Below are 27,044 nucleotides of genomic sequence, written 5' to 3' on the forward strand. Positions count from 1 at the left end.
CTCTCCAGCGCTGTCTGAACTCTGATTTTCAACCATTCTGTCCCATTTTGGGACAAATTCCAAGGGAACACTAAGGGACAGCGGCTGCAATCCCAGAGCTGTCCCAAAGTGACCGTCACTTGCTCCAGTGATGTTTTCCAGGCGCTGAGAAGTGCTGGAAGCAGGGAAAAATCAATAGTTACAATCCCAGTGGCTCTGTTTTACCGATGAGCTGTGCTGTCCCTGCTGAAGAAAAAAAGGGAATTGCTTCACAGAGCAGAAGGATTTCACTCGGCCAGGAACAATTCCAGGGAGAGGATCAGTGTGGGAAAGCCTTGCTGAGCTTGGGAGGGTTTGAAAAGGAAATTTTGGGGAAAAAATCGGATTAAATGGGAAAGGCTGCAGTGGCTGCTCCTCTGTCACTTCCCGGTGAAGCTCCAGCTGGAATGAGCAGCAGGAAAAGCTGGAGATTCCACAGATCTGAGGGAAATTTGGGTCTAAATCTTCAGGAGATGGTGGGAGATGATGGAGATTCTGCTTTTCCCAGGAATCCCAGAATTACTGAGGTTGGAAAAACCCTCCAGGATCATCCAACCTGTGCCACACCCAGCTTTGGTTCCAAAAATCCAAAGGAATTCTCCCCCTTTCCCTCGCTCAGGCTCATCCTGCTGGGAATTGGTGACACCAAACATCCCAAAAATCCCTCAGGATCATCCCACCGGGAATTGGTGACACCAAACATCCCAAAAATCCCTCAGGATCATCCCGCCAGGAATTGGTGACACCAAACATCCCAAAAATCCCTCAGGATCATCCCGCCAGGAATTGGTGACACCAAACATCCCAAAAATCCCTCAGGATCATCCCGTCGGGAATTGGTGACACCAAACATCCCAAAAATCCCTCAAGTCCCTCCTGTCAGGAATTGGTGACATCAAACATCCCAAAAATTCCTCCCACCAGGAATTGGTGACACCAAACATCCCAAAAATCCCTCAGGCTCATCCCGCCAGGAATTGGTGACACCAAACATCCCAAAAATCCCTCAGCTCCCTCCTGTCAGGAATTGGTGACACCAAACATCCCAAAAATCCCTCAGGATCATCCCACCGGGAATTGGTGACACCAAACATCCCAAAAATCCCTCAGGATCATCCCACCGGGAATTGGTGACACCAAACATCCCAAAAATCCCTCAGACTCATCCTGCCAGGAATTGGTGACACCAAACATCCCAAAAATCCCTCAGCTCCCTCCTGTCAGGAACTGGTGACATCAAACATCCCAAAAATTCCTCCCACCAGGAATTGGGGACACCAAACATCCCAAAAATCCCTCAAGTCCCTCCCGCCACCCTTATTTTGGGGAAATCAACACGAAGAGGGACAAATCCAAGGACAAATCCAAGGATAAATCCAAGGATAAATCCAAGGATAAAATGTCTGGGAGAATGAAGAGACAAACAAAAGCCGCAAATGTCACGGAGAGAATCAAATCCACACCTCAGCAGCCGTGGGACACCAAAGGCTCCTCTTTTATCCCGAATTTTATCCCGAATTCCATCGATCCCGAGGGAATTGGCGCCAATCACCGGGAAGGAGATCCCGTTATCCCAGGGAATTTCCCTGGAAAAATCCCACTGGAAAAGCCAAAGGATCCATTCTCCATTTGGAAGGGATTTGCCTGGAGTTTTCCCCTTCCTGAAAGTTGGGATGAACTTCCAAACAGCTGGAAAAGTCGGGAATCTCCATCCCAGCCCCTTCCATCCCGAAAATTCCAGATAAACCTTTGCAAGTTCACAAATTAAAAAAAAAAAAAAAAACCAACAAAAAAAACCAAAAAGGCACCAAGGGGATGTAAGAAAAAGCAATGCAAAAATCGAGATTTTTTATTGTTTGGAAGTCCAAAATCGAAAATAGCTTTGAAATTCCGCAGGGAATGCCGGGAACACACGGAAAAGCCTCATATACAGAGACAGATAAATTAAATGGGATTGATGCAGACAAGCCAAGGGGATGGGAGAGAATTCCATATTTACATTTTCATGGAAACCATTTATACACTTTATTACATTTACAAAAAAAAAGCTGATTTTTCCACTACTTTTTTTTTTTTCCTTTTTTTTCCCTACAATAATGAAAAAAAAAATTTACATTTCTTTTTTTTTTTTTAATTTTATTTAGCTGTACAAACTTTTAATTAATAAAAATATATCTCTGTACAAAAGAGGGAGTTGAGCTTTTTTTTGTGTTTTTTTTAAATACTTTTTTCTCCATTTTTTTTTCTTTTTTCTCTTTTTTTTTTACCTTTTTTCTATGTAATTTTTTTTTTTTATTACCATATGCGAGTCCTCTGGGCACAAGGATGGAGAATGGCATGGAGCAGATCCCAGCCAGCTTGCAAAAAAAAAAATAAAAAGGGATAAAAACCTCCTTTCCCAACTTCCTTGGCTCCCTGGGCAACAGCAGGAAAAGGAGAATCCATGAATTCCAAATTCTGTGGAAGTTGAGCTCCCCTTTCTCCCTGGATATTTTTAAATATTTTGGATTTATTTTACACTCCTGGATGTGATTTCCTTCTATTTTTTCCCCATGGAATTAGCATTTTTCCTGGTTTTTTTTCCCCTGGAATTAGCATTTTTCCTGTTTTTTTTTTCCCTGGAATTAGCATTTTTCCTGGTTTTTTTTCCCCTGGAATTAGCATTTTTCCTGTTTTTTTTCCCATGGAATTAGCATTTTTCCTGGTTTTTTTCACAGGGAATTAGCATTTTTCCTGGTTTTTTTCACAGGGAATTAGCATTTTTCCTGTTTTTTTTCACAGGGAATTAGCATTTTTCCTGTTTTTTTTCCCATGGAATTAGCATTTTTCCTGTTTTTTTCCCATGGAATTAGCATTTTTCCTGGTTTTTCCCATGGAATTAGCATTTTTCCTGGTTTTTTCCCCCTGGAATTAGCATTTTTCCTGTTTTTTTCCCCTGGAATTAGCATTTTTCCTGTTTTTTTCACATGGAATTAGCATTTTTCCTGTTTTTTTTCACGTGGAATTAGCATTTTTCCTGGTTTTTTTCCCCAAGGAATTAGCATTTTTCCCTTTTTTTTCACAGGGAATTAGCATTTTTCCTGTTTTTTCCCCCATGGAATTAGCATTTTTCCCGTTTTTTCCCCCTGGAATTAGCATTTTTCCTGTTTTTTTTCACAGGGAATTAGCATTTTTCCTGGTTTTTTCCCCATGGAATTAGCATTTTTCCTGTTTTTTTCACAGGGAATTAGCATTTTTCCTGTTTTTTCCCATGGAATTAGCATTTTTCCTGTTTTTTTCACAGGGAATTAGCATTTTTCCTGGTTTTTTCCCCATGGAATTAGCATTTTTCCTGTTTTTTTTCCCATGGAATTAGCATTTTTCCCGTTTTTTTTCCCATGGAATTAGCATTTTTCCCGTTTTTTTTCCCATGGAATTAGCATTTTTCCCATTTTTTCCACAGAACCCAAGGTGAACATCCCATGGAGCATCCTCTGGGTGTGGAGAGGATTCCCAGGAATCTGGACAGGAACCTGGAAAGATCCAGGCTTTGCTTCCAAGGATTTGGTGGAGTTTTGTGCCCTGGGATTGGGATCGGGGCAGGAGCAGAGCACCAGTTTGGGTTTGGGGTTTTTAGGGATAATTTGAGCTTGGAAAAGTCCAAGGATTTGCCTGGAGGAACAGCTGGAGGGAAGGTGGGATAAAAGGATTCCAAGGGGTTATTCCAGGGGGTTATTCCAGCAGTGGGAATGATGCAGGAGGACAAGGGAAAAATGGGAATATTCCCTCAGCGTCCCTGTAGGATTTGTGTCCCTAAAGCTCCATCCACCATCCCAACCCCATGGAATTCAGCCCTGGAATCCTCTCCAGGTGGGAGCTGCAGCTCCAGGGTGCCCAAAATCCAGGTGGGAACACTTCCCTGACTGCTCTCCCGCTTCCCAGGGATAAATCAGAGCACCTTTGTGGGATTTTTGGGAGAGGAGGTGGCTTTTTTTTTTTGGGGAATTCCAGCCAAGGAATGGAATTCTGCTCCCTCCGAGAGCCAGGAGTAACAAAAATAAAATATTTCTGTATTTACACACAGGGAAAAAAAAAATAAAGCGACAAAATTCCCAAATTATCCCGTGGTTTTCAGCAGGTAAAGCCTCAGGGAGGGGAAAATCAGGGCTGGAATTGGAGCATGGATGGAAACCTCATTCCAAAGGGTTCATCCCGATTTCCTTGGAGCATCCTGGAAGGAGGAGCTGCCTCGGTGACACCTGGGAATGGCACTTGTGCCTCCCCTGATCCTAAAAATGTCACTCCAAGCCAACAATCCCGAACTCCGGAGTGACAGGAGGGCAGGGAAATGTCAGGCAGCTTTCCCTGATCCCAGAAAAATCCTCGGGGCTAGGAAACAGCGGGAGCAGCTCGGGGTGGGAATTAAAACTCTTCCTGCTTTGCCGTTTGGAGGATCAGCCTGGAAAGGGCAAAGGATTTGGGAAGCTTTTGGGGGAATTAGGGTTTGTTGGGTTCTTTTGAGAGGTTTTTTTTTGTCCCTTCTGGAATCGTCTGGCAGTGAATTCCTGCTCAGGGATTTGGGAACCATGGAGGGGGAAATTCCTCCCCAGGGGATGAACATGGGGCAGGAAAAATCCAGCCAGGAATGCCCAAAGGAAAATCAGACACAGGGAAGAGCTTGGGGTAAAGCTTTGGGAAGATTTTCCCAGGTTTTGGGAAGCTTTTTCCAAATTTTGGGAAGGTCCCATTTGAAAGCTACCTCTGCATGAGCCCTGGGGTGGAAAAAACCACCAAAAAAACCCCCAAAAATCAGAAACCCAAACAGAAATAAATGAATTCTTGTCCTGGATCCAGGTGATTTCCATAAATCCAGCCAGGAATGCCCAAAGGAAAATGGAACATGGAAGAGCTTAGGGGAAAAACTTCCCAAGCTTTGCTTTCCTCATTGGAAAGGTCCCACTTGAAAACTCTTCCTCTGCACGAGCCCTGGGGTAGAAAAATCCTACAAAAAAAAATCCAGAAACCCAAAAAATAATCCAGAAATCCAAACCCAGACAAACAAATCCTCATCCTGCCCCATCCAGGTGTTTTCCATAAATCCAGCCAGGAATGCCCCAAGAAAAATGGAACACAGGGAAGAGGGGAAAAGCTTCCCAAGGTTTGGAAAAGCCCCGTTTGAAAACTCTGCTCAAGCCCTGGGGTGAAAAATCCAACAAAAAAATCACCCAGAAACCCAAAACCCAGACAAACAAATCCTCGTCCTGTCCCATCCAGGTGTTTTCCATCAGTTTTTCCATAAACCTTGTGCACAACCTCCGTGTTGCCCGAGCTCTTCCCAAGGTTCAGTTCCTTCCAGGAACGCCGGGAAATCCTTGGGAAAGCTTTCCCACCAGCAGCTCCTCTCTTCCCAAGGTTTTGGAGCTCCTGGCAGGGCGGGAAGCAGGAGCTGAGCCGGAGCAGACCTTTGGCTTCGTGATCCAGAGGGATGGAGGAGGATCCAGCAGCCCCTCGGGAATCCCAGGAGGTGCAGCAGCTTCTCCGCAGCCTGGGCAGGGGCAGAGCGGGGAGAGGGAGGGATGGATGGACACTGGTGAGGTGGGACACGATCATCCACTGCACACCGACCTGGCATCTGGGATGGGGAGAGGGAGAGATGGTTAGGAGATGGGAATGTTGGGTTTGTTAGCCTAGAATTGGAATGTTGTGGTCTGGAAGGGATCTGCAGTCTATGGGGTGGAAATTAAAATACTTTAAATTTATAAATCCCTGTACAAGCTAACTTTTCTGGAATCACCCAGGAATGATCTCTCTCACAGATCTGTTTTCCCTTCCCGTTTCTCTCTGCAGTAAAACATTAAAATCCCAGATCCCTCTGCAAAATTCCCTGTCTGGAGTCACCCAGGGAAAGTTCCCTCTCACAGATCCCTTTATTCCCCTTCTAGTCACAGTTTTATTTGGATTTCCTTGTCACTGATCTCCCACAAGATCCCTTGGGCAATTCTGGGGCTTCTTTATCCACAGAGCTAAAGAGGGTGGGTTCAGGTGGGAAATTGGGATGAAATTCCTCCCTGTGAGGATGGAATTCCCAGAGAATCTGTGGCTGCTGGAAGCATCCAAGGCTGGCTTGGAGCTGCCTGGTCTTGGGCAAGCACCTCCTGACCCACAGCACCGAGCTTTGGGGGCAATTCCAACTCAGGGCATTCCGTGATCCCAACTCAGCACATTCCATGATCCCAAATCAACGCATTCCACGATCTCAACTAAAGGCATTCCAGGATCCCAACTCAATGCATTGCATTCTCCCAACTCTAGGAATTCCACGATCCCAATTTCACACATTCCACGGATCCCAACCCAAGGCATTCCACAGTCCCAAAACCAGCACATTCCATGATCCCAACTCAAGGCACTCCACAAGCCCAACTCAAGGCATTCCATGACTCTAACTCAAGGTATTCCAGGATCCAAACTTAACGCATTCCAGGACCCCAACTCAAGCATTCCACAATCCCAACTTCACACATTCCATGATCCCAGCTCAATGCATTCCACCTCAACCCCTTCCACAATCCCAACTCAACACATTCCACAATCCCAGCTCCAGGCATTCTATGACTCTAACTCAAGGCATTCCACAATCCCAATTTCATACATTGTGACCCCAACTCAAGACATTCCACAATCCCAACTCAATGCATTTCACAATCCAAACTCAACGCATTCCACAATCCCAATTTCACACATTCCACAACCCCAACTCAACGCATTCCATGATCCCAACTCAATGCACTCCACAGCCCCAATTCAAGACATTCCACAATCCCAATTAAACGCATTCCACGATTCAAACTCAACGCCTTCCCCAATCTCAATTTCACACGTTCCGCGATCCCAACTCCAGGCATTCCATGACCCTAACTCAACTCAGTGCATTCTACAACCCCAACTCAACACATTCCACCATCCTAATTTCACACATTCCACGATCCCAAACGAGCACATTCCACAACCCCAAACCAGCACATTCCACGACCCCAAACCAGCACATTCCACGAGCCCAACCCAAGCCACTCCAGGATCCCACACCCCACAGGCTCCCGGGCTGTCCCTGTCCCAGTCCCACTCACGGCCGGCGCTATACGGCGGTGCACACGGTGCTGACGGTGAACTCTGCCTCTCCGGCCATGATGTCCGAGGGCTGCAGGTTGCGGTCATACATGGGGTTCTCGAAGGTTCCCCTCACGTTGGTGTTCTCGTGGCCAGCGTAGCCGTTGAACGGGACTTTGGGTCTCCTCCTGCGGGGTTGGGGACAAAAGCCACATGGGGACAAAACCCACATGGGGACAAAACCCACATGGGGACATCCCTGAGGGAGGGGACATCCCCAGGGGGAGGGGGCAGGAAACTCTGACCATGGATTTGCAGTACTGATCAAATGCAATGGACGCCTGATGATTTTTTGCCTTTTCTTTTTATATATTTTATATACCTTTTTATATATTTTATATACCTTTATATACATTTTTTATACATTTTCTATATTCTCTGTATCCTCTATATTCTTCACCTACACACTTGTAATTGTTGCAGTCGGATATTCTAGCTTGGTTTTGGGGTTCTGCAAGGCAGAAAACCCAACATTCACAGAGAGCCAGAGAGCTCTGTGCTATCAAAAACTTAAGGTTTCAACCTGGGTTGAAACTTTCTCTCTGGAACTTATTTTGTAAACTGGACTCTAAGCTTATTTGGAGGAGAATTCCCTGGAATAAGGTGGATCTTACTTCATTTATTAAATTTCTTATTGGAAGATTCTAGGCAGATATGCTAATTTGAAAAGTTTATAAAATTGTAAACACTTTACACAGCGTGTGCACCTGGGTGTGTTCCACCTTCGAAAAGTTGTGCACCTAAAATCCTAATAAAACCCTGAGGTAAAACCCTTTTACCCTTTTGTCTGCCTCATAATCCTAAAACCAGCAAAAGGCAACACCATCAAACTCAAATTTACAACACATTCAAAGCCAGGGGGGTGAAATTTTGCTTTTTATCCTCCTAAATGTGGCCACAAATCTCAGCTTGCTTTTTTTTTCTCCTAAATGTGGCCACAACGTCCAGAAAACCTCCACTCTCATCTCTATACACCTTCAAACACTACTACAATCAAAAGTATGGTTTCATTCAAGATCTGCCTCACAAGGAGGATTAAAACACTGTTAGGAACAAATTCACAAAACAGAGAGGCCCTAGGGAATTCCTTCATCCCTGAATCCTTCCTAAAAAATAAAAATAAAAATTCACCCGAAATAAAATTTGTTAAAATTTCTTCCCACTTCATTATCCCCCCACCTCCTGACTAAAACCACCCTAAAAGGGGGAAATTTTAACATTTCAATTCAACATTTCTCTCAACCTCCCAGAATTATTTCCCCTTTTGGGATGTTTGCCCCAAACCCACCTGTGTTTGTAGAGATAAAGCACAAACCCTGCAATAATCAGGGCGATGAAAGGCACAAGGATGGCTGCAGCCACCGAGCTGCTGTTGGATGCAAAGTGGTGACCTATGGATTCAGGATCGTTTTCCATCATGCTGATGTCTGGAAAACAGCAGAAAGGAAAATATTTTCAATCCCCTGCTGGGGGAAAAGGTGCTGGAAAAGGGAATTTAGAGCTGCAGCAAGGATGGTTTGGAGATCCAGCCCGGCTTGGGCTTCATCATTTATTTACAGCTGCAATTAAAGATTTATTTAAATTGATTAATTTTGCCAAAATGATCCAACTTGGATGCGTCAAGTTGGGCTTAGAGGGAGACTCTGAAACGCTGCAATAATGAGCATCCATAAAGGTGATGAGATTCCCACAATCCTGAGGGATTAAAGAGCTCAAGCCACGTTTTAAGAGGTATTTAGGAGCTTAAACTTTGGGTGGTTTAAGCTCTCGAGAGCCTCTGTGATTTCTGATGGAGACAGGTGGATGTGATTTCTGGTGGAAACAGGATTTGGGCTTGGCAGGGATCTGGAAAAATGGAGAAAAACACCTGGAAAAACATCCAGGTGCTGTTTGTGCTTCCAAATTCTCCCTGCCTTTGGCCAGCAGCCTCACTTTGCTCCCAAATTATCCATTTTTATTGTTTTGTGCTGCTTGTCTCTCACAAATCTCAGAGTTCAGCTGAACGCCCAGAAATCACTGAAATCACCAAAAATGAAATCCAGGGATTGGAGAAATTCCCTGTTTGGAAACCCCCAAAATGGAGCTTTTGGGAATTGAGGGAAAAAGGGCAAATCCAAGGAATTTTACCGAGTCTCTGGAGGCCGAACTGGCCGAAGCCTTTGCCACGCACGAAGCCTTGGTACACAAAGGTGCCACTGGAGGACTCTGATGAGACCTGAGGGGATGGCAGAGAGGAGATCAATGGGTTCATCCAACATTTCCCTGGGATTGAACACCCAGCCCATCCCAGCCCTTTCCAACTGCGTTTTAATTGGATTTCCCAGAAAATCCTGGCGGTTTTTTTAAGGAGTTTCACTGCTTCAGATTCTCACATCTCAAAGGAAGGGGAGCTAAAAAAATAGAATAAACTGGAGAGGATGTTGCTGATTCCAGAGGGAGAGGGAAAAAGTGGCCATGGGTCCATCAGAAACACATTTTTCCCAATCCTGAAAGGGCATGGGAAGCACTGGGGTGAGGAAAAATCAGGGAAAATCAGCTCTTCCAGAGCGATATTGAGCAGATTTAAAATGTCCACGTGGAGTCATGTTGGTTTCTCCTCCAGCTTTATTACTGGGAGATTTTGGATTGGGATTTTGGACTGGGAGATTATTATCTGGGAGATGTATGGATTTCAAACCCCAGGGCAATAAAACCAACCCAGAGCTGCAGGAGGAGCTGTCACCCAACATTGTGTCACCTGCTGAAGTGCCACTTGTCCCCTCCCAGCCCTGCAGCAGCCTCATCCTGCCCCAGGATCCAGGAATTATCCCTCAGGGAATTCAGGGCAGGGAATCTGGGCTGTGCAGCCATGGGGATTTTGGGGATTTTGGTCACTCACGTGTCCATCCAGAGCCCATTTGTCGTTCCTGAACTTGCTGGCAAAGATCTCCAGCGGCCCCATGATCTGGTAAACCTGGAGCAGCAGGTGCACATCCTCCTTCTTGTAAATCCCTGGAAAAGGAGGGATTCTGTCAGCTCTGCATCACTCAGACTGGAAATAACTCACTGGGAGGGCAGAGAAACCACCTGGGGATTTGAGTGGACACCAGTCCTGGCACTGGGATTTACTGGGAAACACAGCCCAGAATGTTGAAGGTATTTTCCATATGGGAAAGGGTTAAATATTGAATTAATATTAAGTTCTGCTGCTGGATCAGGAAAAGGACTCAATATTTAATGAATATTTAGATTCTGTAACATTTAGGATCAGGAAGAGCCAAAGGACAGGGACAGGAATCATTCATGGAATAACCAGTTGGAAGAAACCAATCAAAGCCCAACCCAAAAAATTCCACCTTTTTACCAAAAACATCCTCGGACACCTCCAGGGATGAGCACTCCAAACCTCCCTGGGCAGCTCCAAACCCTTTCCATGAAGAAATTTTCCTAAAATTTCCCAAAATTTCCTCCCTTACCGGACACCTGGAGCTCCACGCCGCTGTGGTCGATCAGGGTGGCGTTGACCTTACTGGTGTTGGGGTCAAAGCTGGTGACAGAGAGCATGGCTGGCTGCTTCTTGCCCAGGTACTCGTAGGAGCCTTTCCAGAGGGAATTCCTGGCGAAAACATCCGGAGGCACTGGGAAAACAGCGGGTGGAGATGGGAAAAATGGGAGCATTTAATCCATTCCCCTTTTTTTGGGTAAAAATCCCGAGTATTTCCATCCATTCCTGTTTATCAGGGGAAAAAACCAGGAGCATTTCCAGCCATTCCCATTTTCTGGGGACAAAACAGGAGCATTTCCAGCCATTCCCATTTTCTGGGGACAAAACAGGAGCATTCCCAGCCATTCCCATTTTTCATGGAAGAAACCAGGAGCATTTCCAGCCATTCCCATTTTTTCAGGGAAAAAACCAGGGCAGGATTCCCATCTTTCCTTGAATTCCCAGATTGCAATTAAATATCTCAAACCCTGCCCACTCTGTGCTGTCACCTCGGAACACAAAGCCAAAAATGGTGACTTTAATTTGGTTTTTTGGACAAAAAACGCGGCCGAGGTTTCAAAAAGAAACCAATCCCTCCATAATTCATTAGGAAAGTCTAATTAAAAAAAAAAAGGTCAAAAGTACAACATCCCAAAACAAAGTCAAAAGTACAATGAAAGTACAAGCCCTAAGGCCCCCTCCCACTGCAAGGTCCTCACATTGTCCCCAAAGTCCCCACGTTGTCCCCAAGGTCCCAGCATTGTCCCCAAGGGGCCTTCCTTATCCCCAAGGTCCCCTCAGTGTCCCCAAAGTCCCCTCCCATTCCAAGGTCTCCACATTGTCCCCAAGGTCCCTGAGGTCCCCTCCCATCCCCAAGGCCCTCACACTGTCCCCACGCTGTCCCCAAGGTCCTCATGGTGTCCCCAAGGTGCCATCATTGTCCCCAAGATCCCCTCAGTGTCCCCAAAGTCCCCTCCCGTTCCAAGGTCTCCACACTGTCCCCGAGGTCCCTGAGGTCCCCTCCCACCCCCAAGGCCCTCACACTGTCCCCACGCTGTCCCCAAGGTCCCCACACCACCCCAGGGGGATGGAATGCTGGGATGGAGCTCCAATCCCACGGCTGGACTGTTTTGGGAAAGGCAGTTGGTGTTGATCCCACAGATCCTGTGAGTTCCCAAGGACCAGGATGGGATACGTGGGAATCCAGCTGAGCTGAGGATTTCAGGAGGGTGGCTTTGGTGGCCCAGGGCCAGCAGGGCTGTGTCCAGGGGGTGCAGATCCTCACCTGACACCTTGGCCAGCGGCGGCTCCCGCGCAGTGCCCACTGGCCTCCCGCTGGGCCGGACATCGGCTGGGACAGGGGAAAACAGGCATGGTGAGCACTGTGGGGTCTGGCACTGCCCATCCCAGAATTCCTGAGGCTGGGAAAGCCCTATGGGATCATGGAGTCCAAGCTGTGCCTGATTCCCTCCTTGTCACCAGCCCAGTGCCACCTCCAGGGATGGGGACTCCAAATTTCCCCTTCCAAGGCCTGACCACCCTTTCCATGAGGAAATTCCTCCTGATGCCCACCCTGACCTTCCCCTGGCCATTCCCTCTCCTCCTGTCCCTCTTCCCTGGGAGCACAGCCTGACCACTCCAATGGATCAGAACATGTTCCTCATCCAAGACTCCCTGGTAGGTAAAATTCAGGTGAGATAAACAGCATTTGTGCTGGGCAGCTCCTTCCAGACCCCAAAAAAACCCCCAGAAGATCCCCAGGTGGCTGTTTAAGGAAACCCTGGAGGTGGCATGTGGGTGTTGGGTCATTTGATGACCTCAAGGGTCTTTTCCAGCCTAATTCTGGGATTCTGCTGTGGAAAACAATGGTGGAGACCGAGTGAAAATCAGGCTCTGCCACCCCACAACCTCCCATCCCCTCTCCTTCTCTGCTCCTCTCCTTCTATCCTTCTCCTTCTTTTCCTTCTCCCCTTTCTTCTCCCCCTTCTCTTCCTCTTCCTTCTCTCCCTCTCCCTTCTCCACTTTTCCCATCTAAAGGGAAAAACAAAAATCACTCAAGGCCACAGCAAGACACCTCCCTCCTTCCTTTGAAGGAATCAAACACTCCAGAACTGACCCCCAGCACTATGGACAGCCTGAAAATCCCCTTCAAAGCACCTCAGGGTTTCTCAAGTGTCCCCAAACACCCCCTTGGGGACACTTTCAGGTCCCCCAGCCCCTCACCCAGGCAGATGGGAGGTTTCCCTGTCCAGCTGCCGTCGGCCTTGCAGGTGCGATGCTCGGAGCCGCCGGTGAGGTAGAAACCACTCTGGCAGGAGTAGATCAGGGTGTAGCCCAGCGAGGGAAGGTCCAGCGCGCCCACGTTGGCGTGGGAAGGAGTCTCAGGCTGCTTGCAGTGGTGGGCTGGAAGGGACAACTCATGCTTTAGGGTCTTTAGCTTCTATTTTTTGTCTATCTGTAGTTTTAGGGTGTAGCTCTGGACTCAATATGAAGTGCTAAGAACTCCAGTTCCCGCGGTTTTTGACAAAATAATTCCTCGCAGTTGGAAATCCAAGGACACTTTGCTGCCTCAGAGCCCCAAAATATGTCAATTTTGTGTAAATGTAAACAGCAGTGAACTGGGGGGAGCAAGCTTGGGGTGATTGACGTCATCTGAAGGTGTAATTGGAGGATTAAGGCTCAATATATTAATAGACAGAATTTATAAAATGTAAATAACTCGTGGCTCGTTGTCCATTTTGGGTGTAGCCTCTGGAGCAGGCTTTGTTTGCCCTAAATGCACCTTAAACAAATGCACCTTTAATAAATCCAACTGCTTTTTATTCTCCTAACTTTGTCTAGCCTCTGTTTCAGCTGAGCCCTGTTCAGCCATCACAATGGATGAGAGAAATCACCCCGAGGGACAGGAGAGGGACAAAGTGACACCAAAACACCAACAGGGACATCCTACAAGAGCTTCCACACCTCAGCTCCCAGTTCCAAGCCTGGTGTAGCAGGGAGATGATGGACTTGGAAAAGAAAAGTTATTAGATAGGAGAAGCACTGAGAGCTCTCCTGGATCAATCCTGGACATCAAATGGGGTTTGGGAAGCACAAACCAACTTTTCACCCGGAATTGCGGCTCTGGGAAGGGCCAGGCAAGGAAAATCCCACCTGGAATCATGAGGTGGAATGGCAGGAGAGGAGGGATTTGTGAAAGCTGGGGAATCCTGGGATGGGTTGGGTGGGAAGGGACATTAAAGAGCCATGGCAGGGACACCTTTCCCAATCCCAGGCTGCTCCAACCCAGCCTTGGACACTTCCAGGGATTCCAACAGCCACAGCTCCTCTGGGAATTCCATCCCAACCCCTCCCCACCCTCACAGGGAACAATTGCCTCTCAATCCCCAATTCTCCCCCAAATCCAACACATTTCCTCCATTCCCAACATTCCCAGCACTCCCAGGACTCACGGACGCAGTCAGGCTGGACACCACTCCAGGTGAGGTTGGGCAGGCAGGTCCTGGTGGTGGAGCCCTGCAGGAGATATCCCTTCTGGCACCGGAAGAACAGGATGCTTCCCACCTGTCCCAACGGGAGAGGAACTCTCAGATTCCCAGAGCTTCCCAGGGTTTTGCTCCATGCCATTCCAAAGGGGACATTCCCTTGTCACCACCTCACAGCTCCACTGCAGGGGCAGCTCCCAGCTGGGCAAAAATCACACTTGTGGTGTCTTAAAATTAATTAAAGCCTAAAATGGATTCATTAAACCCTGAGATTAAGGTAACTAATTAGCAGGAGAATGGAAGGATCCACTCTGGCAGGGAATGAACTATCCCAGTCCTTGGCCCAGCTGGAATGGTTGGAATGGAATCCCACAGGGAACCACTGTGGGATTTTTGTCCCAATCCCAATGATCTCCTGCTGGATGGGAATCTGGAATAGCAAAAGCACCTGCAGGATTTGGACTGGAAATTCATGGGAATTGTGGTAGCAGTGTGAACAGCAGTGACTGCTAATTAGCAGTGTCATTAATTCCAGATAGAATGCACTGCTAATTAACGCTGTGCAAACACACTCGGGGTTCTAATGGAGCTCACTGGGGTGTCCTGCTCCCAGGGGGAGACTGGGATCCATGGAAGGACACGTGAATCCATGGGATAACACAGGAATCCATGGGATAACACAGGAATCCATGGGATAACACAGGAGTCCATGGGATAACATGTGAATCCATGGGAGAAGGACATGTGAATCCATGGGAGAACAGGAATCCATGGAAGAACACATGAATCCAAGAGAGAACACATGAATCCAAGGAAGGAGACATTAATCCATGGGATAACACAGGAATCCACGGGAGAAGGACATGTGAATCCATGGGAGAACACATGAATCCATGGAATAACACATTAATCCATAGGAGGACACATGAATCCATGAAAGAAGAACACATGAATCCATGGAAGGAGACATTAATCCATGGGAGGACACAGGAATCCACGGGATGAGACATTAGTCCATGGGAAGAGACATAATCCATGGGATAACACAGGAATCCACGGGAGGAGGAGACACTAATCCATGGGATAACACGTTAATCCATGGGATGACACACAAATTCATAAGAAGACACGTGAATCCATGGGATAACATGTGAATCCATGGGATAACACAGGAATCCACGGGATAACTAATGAATCCAGGACAAGCACGGAGCAGGGTCAGTTTTGGGCACACCCCACTGCCCTGGCAGTACCTGATATCCCTGGGAATTGTTCTGCATCCCAAAAAGAGGCACTCCGGGATCTGCACACGTCGTGAGGCTGGGATCTGGAAAAATCAGGCACTGGGATTTATGGGAGAGCTCAGACCCCTCCAGGCACACAGATCCTGCTGCATCTCTGAACATGAGCAGGATTTGGCTCCAAGGACTATGGGATTGTCTGATCCCATTCTCTTCCCTGCCCTGGCCTCAGCACCTTCACCCTGCTGGGCTCAGCAGGAATTTGGGTGAGGATCTCAGATCCATCACCTGCCTTTCTGCCTCATTTGGTCAGAAAATGTCATTTTCTAGGGGAGGAGGAGAAGGGGAGAAGGAGAAAGGGAAAAGGAGGAGAAAAGGAGGAGAAAAGGAGGAGAAAAGGAAGGAGGAGAAAAGGAAGGAGGAGAAAAGGAAGGAGGAGAAAAGGAAGGAGGAGAAAAAAGGAGGAGAAAAGGAGGAGAAAAGGAGGAGAAAAGGAGGAGAAAAGGAGGAGAAAAGGAGGAGAAAAGGAGGAGAAAAGGAGGAGAAAAGGAGGAGAAGGAAAGGTTGTTCACCACCAGCGAGTACCCACCCTACTCCCCCCAAAACCAGCACCCCTCCAGCTGCTTTCCAGGGCAACCCAGCACCCCTCCAGCCGTTTTCCAGGGCAACCCAGCGCTTATTCCCACAATTTCAGGGCAGAAAGCCACCAGGAATGCTGGGCTAACCCCCAACCCTGCAGGCAGCCCTCACCGATGCAGCTGGGCTGTGTCCCGCTCCACGTCCCGTCCGACTGGCAGTAGCGCCGCGCCGAGCCCACGAGCACCAGCGGCGCCAGGCACGAGAAGGACACCGAGGAGCGGTAGGTGAAGCCTCTGTCCTCCCGCCGGCCCTGGGCTGGGGTGCCTGGGTCCCCACAGAACACGGCTGGAATGGCAAAGGGACAAGGATATGGCTGGGACATTCCCTCCATCAACCTCTGCTTCTCTCCTCCTTCTCTGTCTCCTTCTCCCCTTCTCCTCTTTCTCCTTCTCTTTCTCCCCTTCTCCTTCTCTCCCTTTCCTTCTCTGTTTCTCCTTCTCTCCTCCTTCTCCTCTTTCTTCTCTTCTCCTTCTCCTCTTCCTTCTTCCTTTTCCTTCTCTCCCTGTCCTCTATTGCTCCTTCTCCCCCTTCTCCTCTTCCTTCTCCCCTTCTTTTTCCCTTTTCCTTCTCCCCTTCTCCTTTTCCTTTTTCCCTTTTCCTTCTTCCCTTCTCCCCTTCTTCTTTTCCTTTTTCCCCTTTTCCTTCTTCCCTTCTTCTTTTCCTTTTTCCCTTTTCCTTCTTCCCTTCTCCCCTTCTCCTTATCTCCTCCTTTTCCTCTCTCTTCTCTCTTCTCTTCTCTCCTCCCCTTCTTCCTTTTCCCTCTCTCCCTATCCTCTATTGCTCCTTCTCCCCCTTCTCCTCTTCTTTCTCCCCTTCTCCTTCTCCTTTTCCTTTTTCCCTTTTCCTTCTTCCCTTCTTCTCTCCTCCTTCTCTCCCTCTCTTTCTCCCCTTCTCTATTTCTCCTTCTCCCCTTCCTTCTCCCTCTATCCTTCCTTCCTTCTCCTCTTCCTCCTCCTCCAGAGCCAGGAACATCAACAGCCCATCCATTAGCAGCCCATCCAGCTCCATGATTAACTCGGGAATTAAGGCAGAAGGCGTTCCTTGTAATTCTCTCCTTCTAATTTCCTCCTTTTGTCGATGGCTGTTAATTAACTTTCACCTTCCCCCCCGGATTTTTCCTTTTTTCCCATTTTTTCCCCTCTCAGCTCTCCTAATTGCACGGTGTGGCTTTGTTCTGTGTCACGCAGAAAGGCTGCTAATTATCCAAGATCCTGGGAAAGGTGTGAGGAGTTTGTGGGATTTAATCCGAAAATGGCTATTGTGGAAAGGAGTTCAGAGCTGCCTTTAGCATCAGGAGACGTTTAATTCCCTTTTTTTGGCATCAAACCCACCAAACCTTCACAAAACATCCCCAACTTCTGCCCTTTGCCAGAGGATTTTTTTGGCAGTTCCAGGAATCCTGATTGGAGGAGATTCAATCACTGGGGATGAACATCAAATTTTGAGGATTTGTAGGCAGGAAGGTAGAGAACGCTCGGGTTCATCCCAAATGTGACCTCACAGGGGTGGAGTGACCAAGTGTGTGTCCCTGGAGTGACCCAGTGTGTCCCTGGGGTGACCAAGTGTGACCCTGGAGTGACCAAGTGTGTCCTCAGAGTGACCAGGTGTGTCCCTGGAGTGACCAAGTGTGTCCTTGGAGTGACCAAGTGTGTCCCTGGGGTGACCAAGTGTGTCCCTAGAGTGACCATGTGTGTCCCTGGGGTGACCAAGTGTGACCCTGGAGTGACCAAGGTTGTCCCTAGAGTGACCCAGTGTGTCCCTAGAGTGACCAAGTGTGTCCCTGGGGTGACCAAGGGTGTCCCTGCCTCCTCCTCATGGGTGCCAAACCAAGGCTCCCAAAAAACCAAAGCTCCCAAAACCCCAAGATTCCCAAAAAACCAAAGCTCCCAAAACCCCAAGATTCCCAAAAATCCAAAGCTCCCAAAACCCCAAGATTCCCAAAAAAACAAAGCTTCCAAAAAACCAAATCTCCCCAAACCCCAAGATTCCCAAAAAACCACAGCACATGGGAGGTGGGAGAGCAGCCAAACCTTCTCTCCCAAAGCAGCACCATGGCATGAAAAATTCCCCCTCCAGCTGACAGAAAACTTCCTTCAGGATCAGGGCAGGGAGCACAGCAAGATCCCCTCATCCCCTGACACAGAGCTCGGCAAAAACTTGGGAAAAACCACCAAAACTCCTGGATTTCAAGCAGATTCCTGGTGGAAAAACCAGGAAAAAAAGCAATTGCTACTCACGGAAGCACTGGGGGATCTCCCCACTCCAGGTGCCGTTGCCCTCGCAGGTGAGCACGGCAGGTAGGGACAGCTGGTAGCCCTCCAGGCAGGCGTAGGTGACACTGGAGCCCCAGCTGAAATCCGAGCCCACCACCTTCCCGTTGGGAATGGCCTGTGGAGCTCGGCAGGTGATGGCTGGAGACAAAAAAAAAAAGGGAAAAAAAGGGAAAATGAAAAAAAAAGGGAAGGCAGGGTGAGGTTCTCTCAATTCCTTAGTTATTTCCATTAACAAGCAAATTCCAAAGTCACCTCCTGCTCTCTCAGAGCATCTCCTGGGATGCACAAAGTGGGGTCAAACCCTTTGGACTTTGGAGTTAAATCCCAAATTAAAATATCCCACAAGGATCATCCAGCCCAGCTCCTAGCCCTGCACAGACACCCCAAAATCCCACCCCGTGCAATGTCCAAACATTCCTTGAGATCTTAGGATTGGCACAATTCCATGGGGAGCCTGTTCAGTGCCTTCTGGGGGAAGAACCTTTTCCTAAATATCTCCACAAATCCAATTTTGGAGTCAGCACTCATTCCCAGCTGAAGGTAAAAATCCACCCTGACTGAGTGCGAAAACTCATCCCAGATTTCCCCGAAATTTTCCCACGTTTTGGACAACCTGGCTGAGGCTCAGACGAGCAGCTGAAGCCACAACCTGTCAGGTTTTCACCCACCCTGGGCTGCTTTGATTTGACATTTTTGCAGCGTTTTGCTCTCCAGCTCCGAGGAGCAAATCAGTTTGGCCTCGGAATGAAACTCTTGGCCACAATTCTGGATGATTCCTGCAGCATTTGCTCAGTGCAGAGAATGAAAAAGGAGAGCAGGAATTGCTCTTCACAGCCTCTGAAGGAGCTGGGAGTGCATTTAGGAGTTTTTCTGTGGCTTGTGTTTGTATCAGCAGCGTGACAGTGAATTTTCCTGATTTCTAAAGGAAAGCAGAGATGCTGCCACACATCTTGTCTGCACTGGGAGGGAGTAAAAGACATCCAGAACTGCTTTATTATCTCCCTTTTCTCTCTCTGAACTCCAGGAGCCGTTTCAGAACAGGAGGAACAATGAAAAGACTCCGAGGGAACATTTTTCAGACGTTTCTGGGCGATGCCACCAAAGCAAAACGTGGCATTTAATTTGAATTTGATCCGAGTCTTTGGGCAGAGGAAATTCACTTTGTGAACTGCGTGTGCCTTGCTCGTGGAAAAGTGCAAATCCCTCCCTCCCAGTGGGTGTTCCTGCTCTGTGAAAAACGCCACAAACAGGATGGATGGGATTAGGGAACTCCAGGAATGATGTAGGAAATCTCTGGTGGGTTTAAAAACTGGAATTCCCAGGATTCTCACCCTTGCAGACGGGTTTGGTGCCGTTCCAGGTGCGATCCTTGGTGCAGGTGAGGGAAGCTGCCCTGTCTGACTCCATCATGAAGCCAGGAGTGCACTGGAACACCACGGATTTGTTGTAGGTGAAGTCAGAGCCCAGCCTCAGCCCGTTGGCAGGAACTCCGGGATCGCCGCAGTTGATCACTGCCAAGGGAGGGAAAAAAAGAGATTTTCCAGCTCCTCCATCACTCCTGGGACAATCCTGAGTGTTTTTCCAGGTGGGATGTAAGCAGTGAAGTGTGGGGTGGGTTTGTAGTGGGTTTAGGAGGAGAAAAAATTAAATTTCACCCCCCTGGCTTTGAATGTGTTGTAAATTTGGGATTGATTGTGTTGCCTTTTTGTCTGATCTTAGAATTATGAGGCAGACAGGGTTAAAGGGGTGAAAGGGTTTTACCTCAGGATTTTAATAGGAATTTTAATAAGATTTTGGGTGCTCAGCTCTGCAGAGGTGGAACACACCCCATATAATGTATGTACAATTTTATAGGCTTTACAAATTAGTATATCTGTCTAGAATACCCCAATAAGAAACTTAATAAATGAAGTAATATCCTCCTTATTCCAAAGAATTCCCCCCTAAATGAGGCTAGAGCTCAGTTTACAAAATATGTTCCAGAGAGGAAGTTTCAACCAAGGTTGAAGCTCGGAGTTTTTGATAGCACAGAGCTCTCTGGCCTCCTGCTGTGGATGTTTGGGTTTTCTGCCTTGCAGAACCCCAAAACTAAGCTAGAATATCAGAAATGACAAGCATGTAGGTGAGGGGTATAGAGAACATAGAAAATGTATAAAAAATGTATATAAGGGTATATAAAAAATATAAAAGGATATATAAAAAGGCAAAAAACCATCAGGCATCAACAGCACTCCCCACTTAGTCCATTTGTGCCTCTTGTGTAAATCCACCTCTGTCACCATCCCTGTTCCTTTTCCAGCCCCTTCCCAAGGGTTCCTGAGCTCATGGCATTCCCTGCCCCAGGAATACAAGTTCAGGAGCAGCCCTGGAGAGCCCCCATCCACCCCCAAAATTACTCCAAATTTCCCTCCATCCATCTGGAAAAACAAACCCAGAGCAGGATTTTCCCATTATGCTCCAGCAGAATTCCCAGGCTGCCAGTCCAGGACGGGTTTAGCAGAGTTTTTTGGGGTTTGGCACCTCACTCCCCGAGCTGGCAGCTCCTCCCTCCCAGTGCTCACCAGTGCACTCGGGGCTGCTGCCAGTCCAGGTGCCGTTGACAGTGCAGTGCCTGCTCAGCACCCCCGTGGAGTAATATCCCTCGCGGCACTGGTAGATGATGGAGCTGGAGAACACCAGGCCGTCGTTGAAGATCACCCTGGCGTTGCTGGGCGTGCCGGGATTGCCGCAGGAGATCACTGCAGGGGATGGACGAGTTGGAATCGAACATAAAACAGCGGCAAACCCCCCAAAAATGCAAGGGTTTTGTCATTCATGCATGGTAAAGGCAAGATCTGGGGACATCAGAGAGCTGTGGGGACATCAGAGCAGTTGTGGGGACATGAGGGCAGTTCTAAGGACATCAGAGCAGTTGTGGGGACACTGGGGCAGTTGTGGGGACATGAGAACAGTTCTGGAGATGCCAGAATAGTCTTGGGGACATCAGAGAAGTTCTGGGGACACTGGAACAGTTCAGGGGACACTGGAGCAATTGTGGGGACATCAGAGAAGTTCTGGGCACATGAGAACAGTTCTAGGGACACCAGGGCAGTTCTAGGGACACTGGAGCAGTTCTAGGGACGTGAGAGCAGTTCTGGGGACACTGGAGAAGTTCTAGGGACACCTAAAGAGCTCTGGGGATATGAGAGCAGCTCTAGGGAGCATCAGAGCCTTTCTGGGGACACCAGGGCAGTCCTGGGGACATGACAGCAGCCCTGAGTACACTGGGGCATTCCTGGGGACAGTGGAGCAGTTCAGGGGACACCAGGGCAGCTCTGGGGACACCAGAACAGCTCTGGGGACACCGGGGCAGCTCTGGGGAACATCAAAGCCTTTTTGGGGACACCAGAACAGCTGTGGGGACACGGGGGCAGGCTGGGCAGCAGTGTCCCTGGGAGGTACCTTCGCACTCGGGCTGTGTCCCGCTCCAGGAGCCGTTGGCACGGCAGGTCCTCTCGGAGGAGCCGCGCAGGGTGTAGCCAGGCTCGCAGCTGAACCTCACCACGCTGCCCACGTCGAAGGCGTCGCCCAGCCCGATGCCGTGGGAAGGGATGCCGGGATCACCGCACACCCCCTGGCTGCCCCCTGGCCGGAGAGGGGACAGGGTCAGCACGAGGGCTCTTGTCCCCTGTGTCCCCTCATCAGGTGAAACATTCCCTGATTGCAGGAGCCCACGGGGTTTGAGATGGATGCAAATCATGGCCAAGATGATGATGGGTGGGTGATGATGGTGGTTGAGTGACCATGGGTGGGAGATGATGATGATTGACCATGTATTAGTGACCATGGGTGAGTGACAATAGGTGGATGACCATATGTGACGATGGGTGACCATGGGAGGGTGACCATGCATGGCTGATGATGATGGTTGACCCTGGGTGGGTGACCATGGGTGGGAGGTGATGATGATGCTGATGACGATGGGTGACAATAGGTGGATGACGATGATGATGATCGGTGACCCTGGCTGGGAGATGATGATGGGTGATGATGATGACGGTTGAGTGACAAGGAGTGGGTGACCATGCATGGATGATGATGATGGTTGACCATGGGTGGGTGATAATGGGTGACCGTGTATGGGTGACCATGGGTGAGTGACGATGCTGGGTGGGTGACCATGGTTGATGATTATGATGACGACGATGATGGGTGACAATAGGTGGATGACCATGTGTAGATGGACGATGGGTGACCATGGGTGGGAGATGATGATGATGATGATGATGATGATGGGTGACAATGGATAGGCGCCCATGTCTGGGTGTCCACAGAGTGGTCTAGGTGTGTGACCATGGGTAGGAGGTGATGGGTGATGATGATGGTTGAGTGACAATGAGTGGGTGACCATGGGTGGTTGATGATGATGATGCATGACCACAGGTGGGTGACCATGCATGGGTGGATGATGATGATGATGATGGGTGACCATGGGTGGATGATAGAATGATGATGAGTGCCCATGGTGGATGATGATGATGATGATGGGTGACCATGGGTGGATGATGACGATGGGTGACCATGGGTGGATGACCATGGGTGGATGATGGGTGCCCATGGTGGATGAAGATGATGGGTGACCATGGGTGGATGATGACAATGATGATGATGATGATGATGGGTGACAATGAATAGTTGCCCACAGGACAGCCCACCCCTCCCCAGTGTCCTCACCAGAGCAGTGTGGCAGGGACCCGCTCCAGCGCCCGTCCAGCTGGCACATCCGCGTGGCGTTCCCGACCAGCGTGCGCTTCCCCAGGCAGCTGTAGCGCACCACGGAGCCCACCGTGTGCTTGTCCCCCGAGATCTGCGCGTGCGGCGGGGACCCGGGGTGGCCGCACGACACCACTGCCGGACAGAGGCACCGGAATTCCGGAGCTTAGCTGCCGCCGAATCCCGGAATTCCAGGGTGGAGGGAATTCAGCTTGGGGAGGAGCTTAAGGATTGATTAATTCCAACCCTTTCCATGGGCAGGGATGGTTTGCCCTATCCCAGGTTGCTCCAAGCTCTGTCCAGCCTGGCCTGGGAGACTTCTAGGGCTGGGGACACTTCCAGGGTTGGGGACACTTCCAGGGATGGGGACACTTCCAGGGATGGGGACACTCCCACCTGTACCAGGACCTCCCCACCCTCATGGGGAAGTTCAACACCCAGAAACCAAAAACATGGAAAAATCTCCATATTTTTTTGTAACTCTTAACCCCCAAAATCCATGGAACCAGTGGTAAAACTTGGGTTTCCATGTGGCAACAAATTCTGCAAGTCCCAGCATTTTAAGGAAGGAGATCTCTTGTATTTAAGGAAAACTGGGAGCTGAGAGAGCCTTGGATATTGGAATTTTAACTGGAATTCCCCCCCGGCTGTGGGAACATGGATCATCATTCCCAGGATCCGTGCAAGGGGTGAGGAAAGGACAAAAGGAAAGGAAAATGTGCCCAAAGCTGCTCGGTAGGACTTGGTGTGGAGGGATAAACAAGGGGGAAAAAAGGAATAATCCCAGCTTTGGAACAGCTCAAGCCAGTTGGAATTTCCAGAGTTCTGAGGCCATTCTTGAGGGCAGGGAATGGGATTGCAGCTGGTTTGGGATCCAAAGGGACAACCTGGTCCTGCCTGCACCACCCTAAGGCAGCTAAAATCCCCTTGGGATCCCAAATCCCGGTATTTGGGATAGCAGCACTGAGCTCTCCCTCAGGTGAGTTTTCACTCAGCCAGGTGAGTTCTCCCTCTGCTCCAGAGCTGCTCCTGCCCTCTCCCCCTGCTGATCCCAGCTGGAGCCACCTGGAACCCCCAAATCCCAATGGGATCTGCCTCTCCCTGCACAGGGAACCCCTAAAGCGGGATGGGATCCCTCTCCTCAACCCCAAACCCCACTGGGACCCCTCTCCTCAACCCCAAACCCCATCAGCCTCTCCCTGCACAGGGAACCACTCCAGCAAGATCCCTCTCAAGCCCAAACCCCATGAGGATCTTCCTCTCCCTGCTCCCTCCAGTGAGACCCCTCTCCTCAACCCCAAACCCCAATGGGATCCCTCTCCTCAACCCCACAGGATCCTTATCCTCACCCTCAAACCCCACTGGGATCAGCCTCTCCTCAACCCCAAACCCCACTGGGATCCCTCTCCTCAACCTCAAATGCCACTGGGATCTTTCTCCTCAACCCCAAACCCCACTGGGATCAGCCTCTCCTCAACCCCAAACCCCACAGGATCCCTCTCCTCAACCCCATTAGGATCAGCCTCTCCTCAACCCCAACCCCCTTCCCCTCACATCACCTACAACCATCCCCACTTTCCATCGGGATTTTCCCCAAGAAAAACCCCACAAACCCCCCCGTGACGAGCAGCTGGCACGCTGGGGACACTTACAAAGGCACTGGGGGAGGGCTCTGTCCCACGTGCCATCCCCCTGGCACGTCAGGACGTGTGTCCCCAAGAGATAAAATCCGTGGATGCACTGATAGGACACGGTGGTGCCGAAGCTGAACCTGTGGGGACCACTGGGCTGCACTTGCCGGACGCTGTTTTCCAGGTGCCCGGGGTCAGAACAGTTCACAACTGCGGACAGAGGACAGAACAACACCCGAAAATAACGGGGAAAATAGGGTGGGATGGAAAATGGGGGATTCTCCAAAAAAAAAAAGCGGGAAAAACGGTGGAGAATTGAGAATTTTATGCTGCGAGTTGAGGTTTTTTTGTGGTTTTTTGTTTGGTGTTTTTTTAGGGTGGGAATAGAAAAATTCCTTGTGGAAAGGGGAAAAAAGGGAGTCCAGGCAACCCTGTAGGTTCTCACCCAGCAGCACAGCCTGGATCTTGAGCCCTAAATTGGGATTTAGCACATCCAGCTGGGAAAAACTGATCCCAAAATGGGATTTAAAAAAAGCAAGAAAAACAGTGGAGAATCGCAAATTTTATGTTGAAATTTAAGGGGTTTTTTTGTTTGATGTTTTTTAGGGTGGCAATAGAAAAATTCCTTCTGAAAAGGGGGAAAAAAGGGAGTCCAGGCAACCCTGCAGGTCCTTTAGGGTGGGAATAGAAAAATTCCTCATGAAAAGGGGAAAAAGAGAGTCCAGGCAACCCTGTAGGTTCTCACCCAGCAGCACAGCCTGGATCTCCAGCCCCAAATTGGGATTTAGCACAACCAGCTGGGAGTAACTGATCCCAAAGTGGGATTTACAGTGGGGAATAATTGATAATCCAGCATGGACAGAGATCCTGGATTAGGGGAGTGCAGAGGGAGGGAGTGCAGGGAGGGGAGGAGATTTGGGAAGTGAACCTCAGTGCTGATCCTAAGGGAATTGGGGCAGCCCAGAGGGAAAAGGGGAAAAGGGGAAAAGGGAAAAAGGGCTCTGCACAAAACTGTGGGGGTGGAGGAAAAGCTGCTCCAGGGGGATCTGATCCCAAATTTCCTTGTGCTCTCCCTACTTCCAACACCTTGAAGGATGCAGGGAGGAGAGAAAATCCCAAGGGTAAAAGGAGGTTTGATCCATGGGATTCCCAGCGGGTCTGGGAGCTCCAACATGCCCTGGGGACATCCCTGGGTGGTTTCCAGGGATTTCTGGATTGGGAATGTCCAGACTGACCTCGGCAGGAGGGCAGGGTGCTGCTCCACTGGCCGTTGGCCAGGCACTGGGACTGGGAAGCTCCCTCCAGGCGGAAGCCAGGGTTGCACTGGAATTTGGCCACGTCGTTGAGGTTGAACTGGGAGCCCTGGGTGAGGCCGTTGGGGGGATTGCCGGGGTGGCCACAGGTGATGGCTGCAAGGACAAAACGGGAATGTCACTGGATTTATCCCTGGGATATCCACTGGGAAAAGTTCTGGAGGTAGGAGAGGATAAAAACCCCATGTCAATCCCAAAACCCACAGTGGTTTCTTCAGTCTTCCAAGATTTGGGGTTAGCTCTGTTGAGATATGGGATCACCTGGAGAGATTGGGATTTTTGTAGGTTTTCCTGGCAGCAGGAATTCCCTGCATCCCTCTCCAGGCAGCCAGGATCCCACTGATTTCCACCACACACCCCTCTTCAAAAATCCCAGCTCCTGCTAATCCCACACCACGCAGGGCATTTAACCCCCTCTGACCCCAAAAAGGCTTCTCTGCTCTGATCCCAGCCCTTCAGCCAGGAGAAATTCAATGGAATTTCTGAAGCACAAGGAATCTTTTCGCAGAGAGCCCTGGGGATGCTCCTGCACAGCCACCCCACATCCTCTGCACAGCATCTTCCAGTGCTGCAGGATGATTTTTGCCTTTTTTCTTTTCGGTTTTTCTACCTTCCCAGTACTTTTCCCACCCTTTTCCCCAGCTAGGAAGACCAAAGCCACTGCAGAGCTCCAAGGCTCCTCTCCTGTCTTGGCTCTTCCTGGGAACCAAGGCTGAGAACAAAATCTTCTAGACACATTGTGATCAACAAGTCCAACTAGAGCCAAGGGTGGAAAGCTGCAGAGAAAACACTTAACCTGGGAGACATTACATCACCACTCATCCTCCTAATTGGCTCCTTTTATCAACAATGCTGATTTCCTAAAACCTATCAAACTGTTTCAACCTATCAAACTGTATTCACCCCTCTGGGGTTGGGTTTTCATAGATATTCTTTGGCAATATTTATGCAGAATATCCACAAAACCCAATATTTATGCAGGACATCCACAAAAAACCCCACGATCTCCAACAAAAACCCACTTTTCCATTACCCCCAACACTAAAACCATCCCGATTCTCACCCCCAGGCTGAGAAAGGCTG

The 27,044-nt window shown here is 49.2% G+C and overlaps 1 protein-coding gene across 2 annotated transcripts in view; it reads right to left on the reverse strand.

Moving 5' to 3' along the window:
- Nucleotides 1-1,834: 1,834 nt before the first annotated feature.
- The window catches only part of CSMD2 (CUB and Sushi multiple domains 2), a 301,010-nt gene continuing 275,800 nt past the window's right edge, over nucleotides 1,835-27,044 (reverse strand). The window contains exons 55-72 of one of the 2 annotated variants that reach the window (XM_085081419.1): nucleotides 25,884-26,057; nucleotides 24,670-24,858; nucleotides 22,979-23,152; nucleotides 21,707-21,889; nucleotides 20,827-21,003; nucleotides 19,597-19,776; nucleotides 18,230-18,403; nucleotides 16,104-16,277; nucleotides 15,366-15,439; nucleotides 14,080-14,191; nucleotides 12,851-13,030; nucleotides 11,913-11,978; nucleotides 10,620-10,781; nucleotides 10,043-10,155; nucleotides 9,292-9,379; nucleotides 8,453-8,591; nucleotides 7,121-7,292; nucleotides 1,835-5,629 (exon numbers count right to left, since the gene is read on the reverse strand). In XM_085081419.1, coding sequence (XP_084937545.1) covers nucleotides 7,133-7,292; nucleotides 8,453-8,591; nucleotides 9,292-9,379; nucleotides 10,043-10,155; nucleotides 10,620-10,781; nucleotides 11,913-11,978; nucleotides 12,851-13,030; nucleotides 14,080-14,191; nucleotides 15,366-15,439; nucleotides 16,104-16,277; nucleotides 18,230-18,403; nucleotides 19,597-19,776; nucleotides 20,827-21,003; nucleotides 21,707-21,889; nucleotides 22,979-23,152; nucleotides 24,670-24,858; nucleotides 25,884-26,057 — 2,519 coding nt within the window. In that variant the 3' untranslated portion in view covers nucleotides 1,835-5,629; nucleotides 7,121-7,132. Of the gene's footprint in view, nucleotides 5,630-7,120; nucleotides 7,293-8,452; nucleotides 8,592-9,291; nucleotides 9,380-10,042; nucleotides 10,156-10,619; nucleotides 10,782-11,912; nucleotides 11,979-12,850; nucleotides 13,031-14,079; nucleotides 14,192-15,365; nucleotides 15,440-16,103; nucleotides 16,278-18,229; nucleotides 18,404-19,596; nucleotides 19,777-20,826; nucleotides 21,004-21,706; nucleotides 21,890-22,978; nucleotides 23,153-24,669; nucleotides 24,859-25,883; nucleotides 26,058-27,044 lie in introns of those variants that run through there. The other variant, XM_085081420.1, reaches the window with a different exon arrangement.

Source organism: Lichenostomus cassidix, chromosome 23 (genome assembly GCF_008360975.1).
Source record: "Lichenostomus cassidix isolate B80296 chromosome 23, HeHo_3.0, whole genome shotgun sequence".
Taxonomy (NCBI): Eukaryota; Metazoa; Chordata; class Aves; order Passeriformes; family Meliphagidae; genus Lichenostomus; species Lichenostomus cassidix.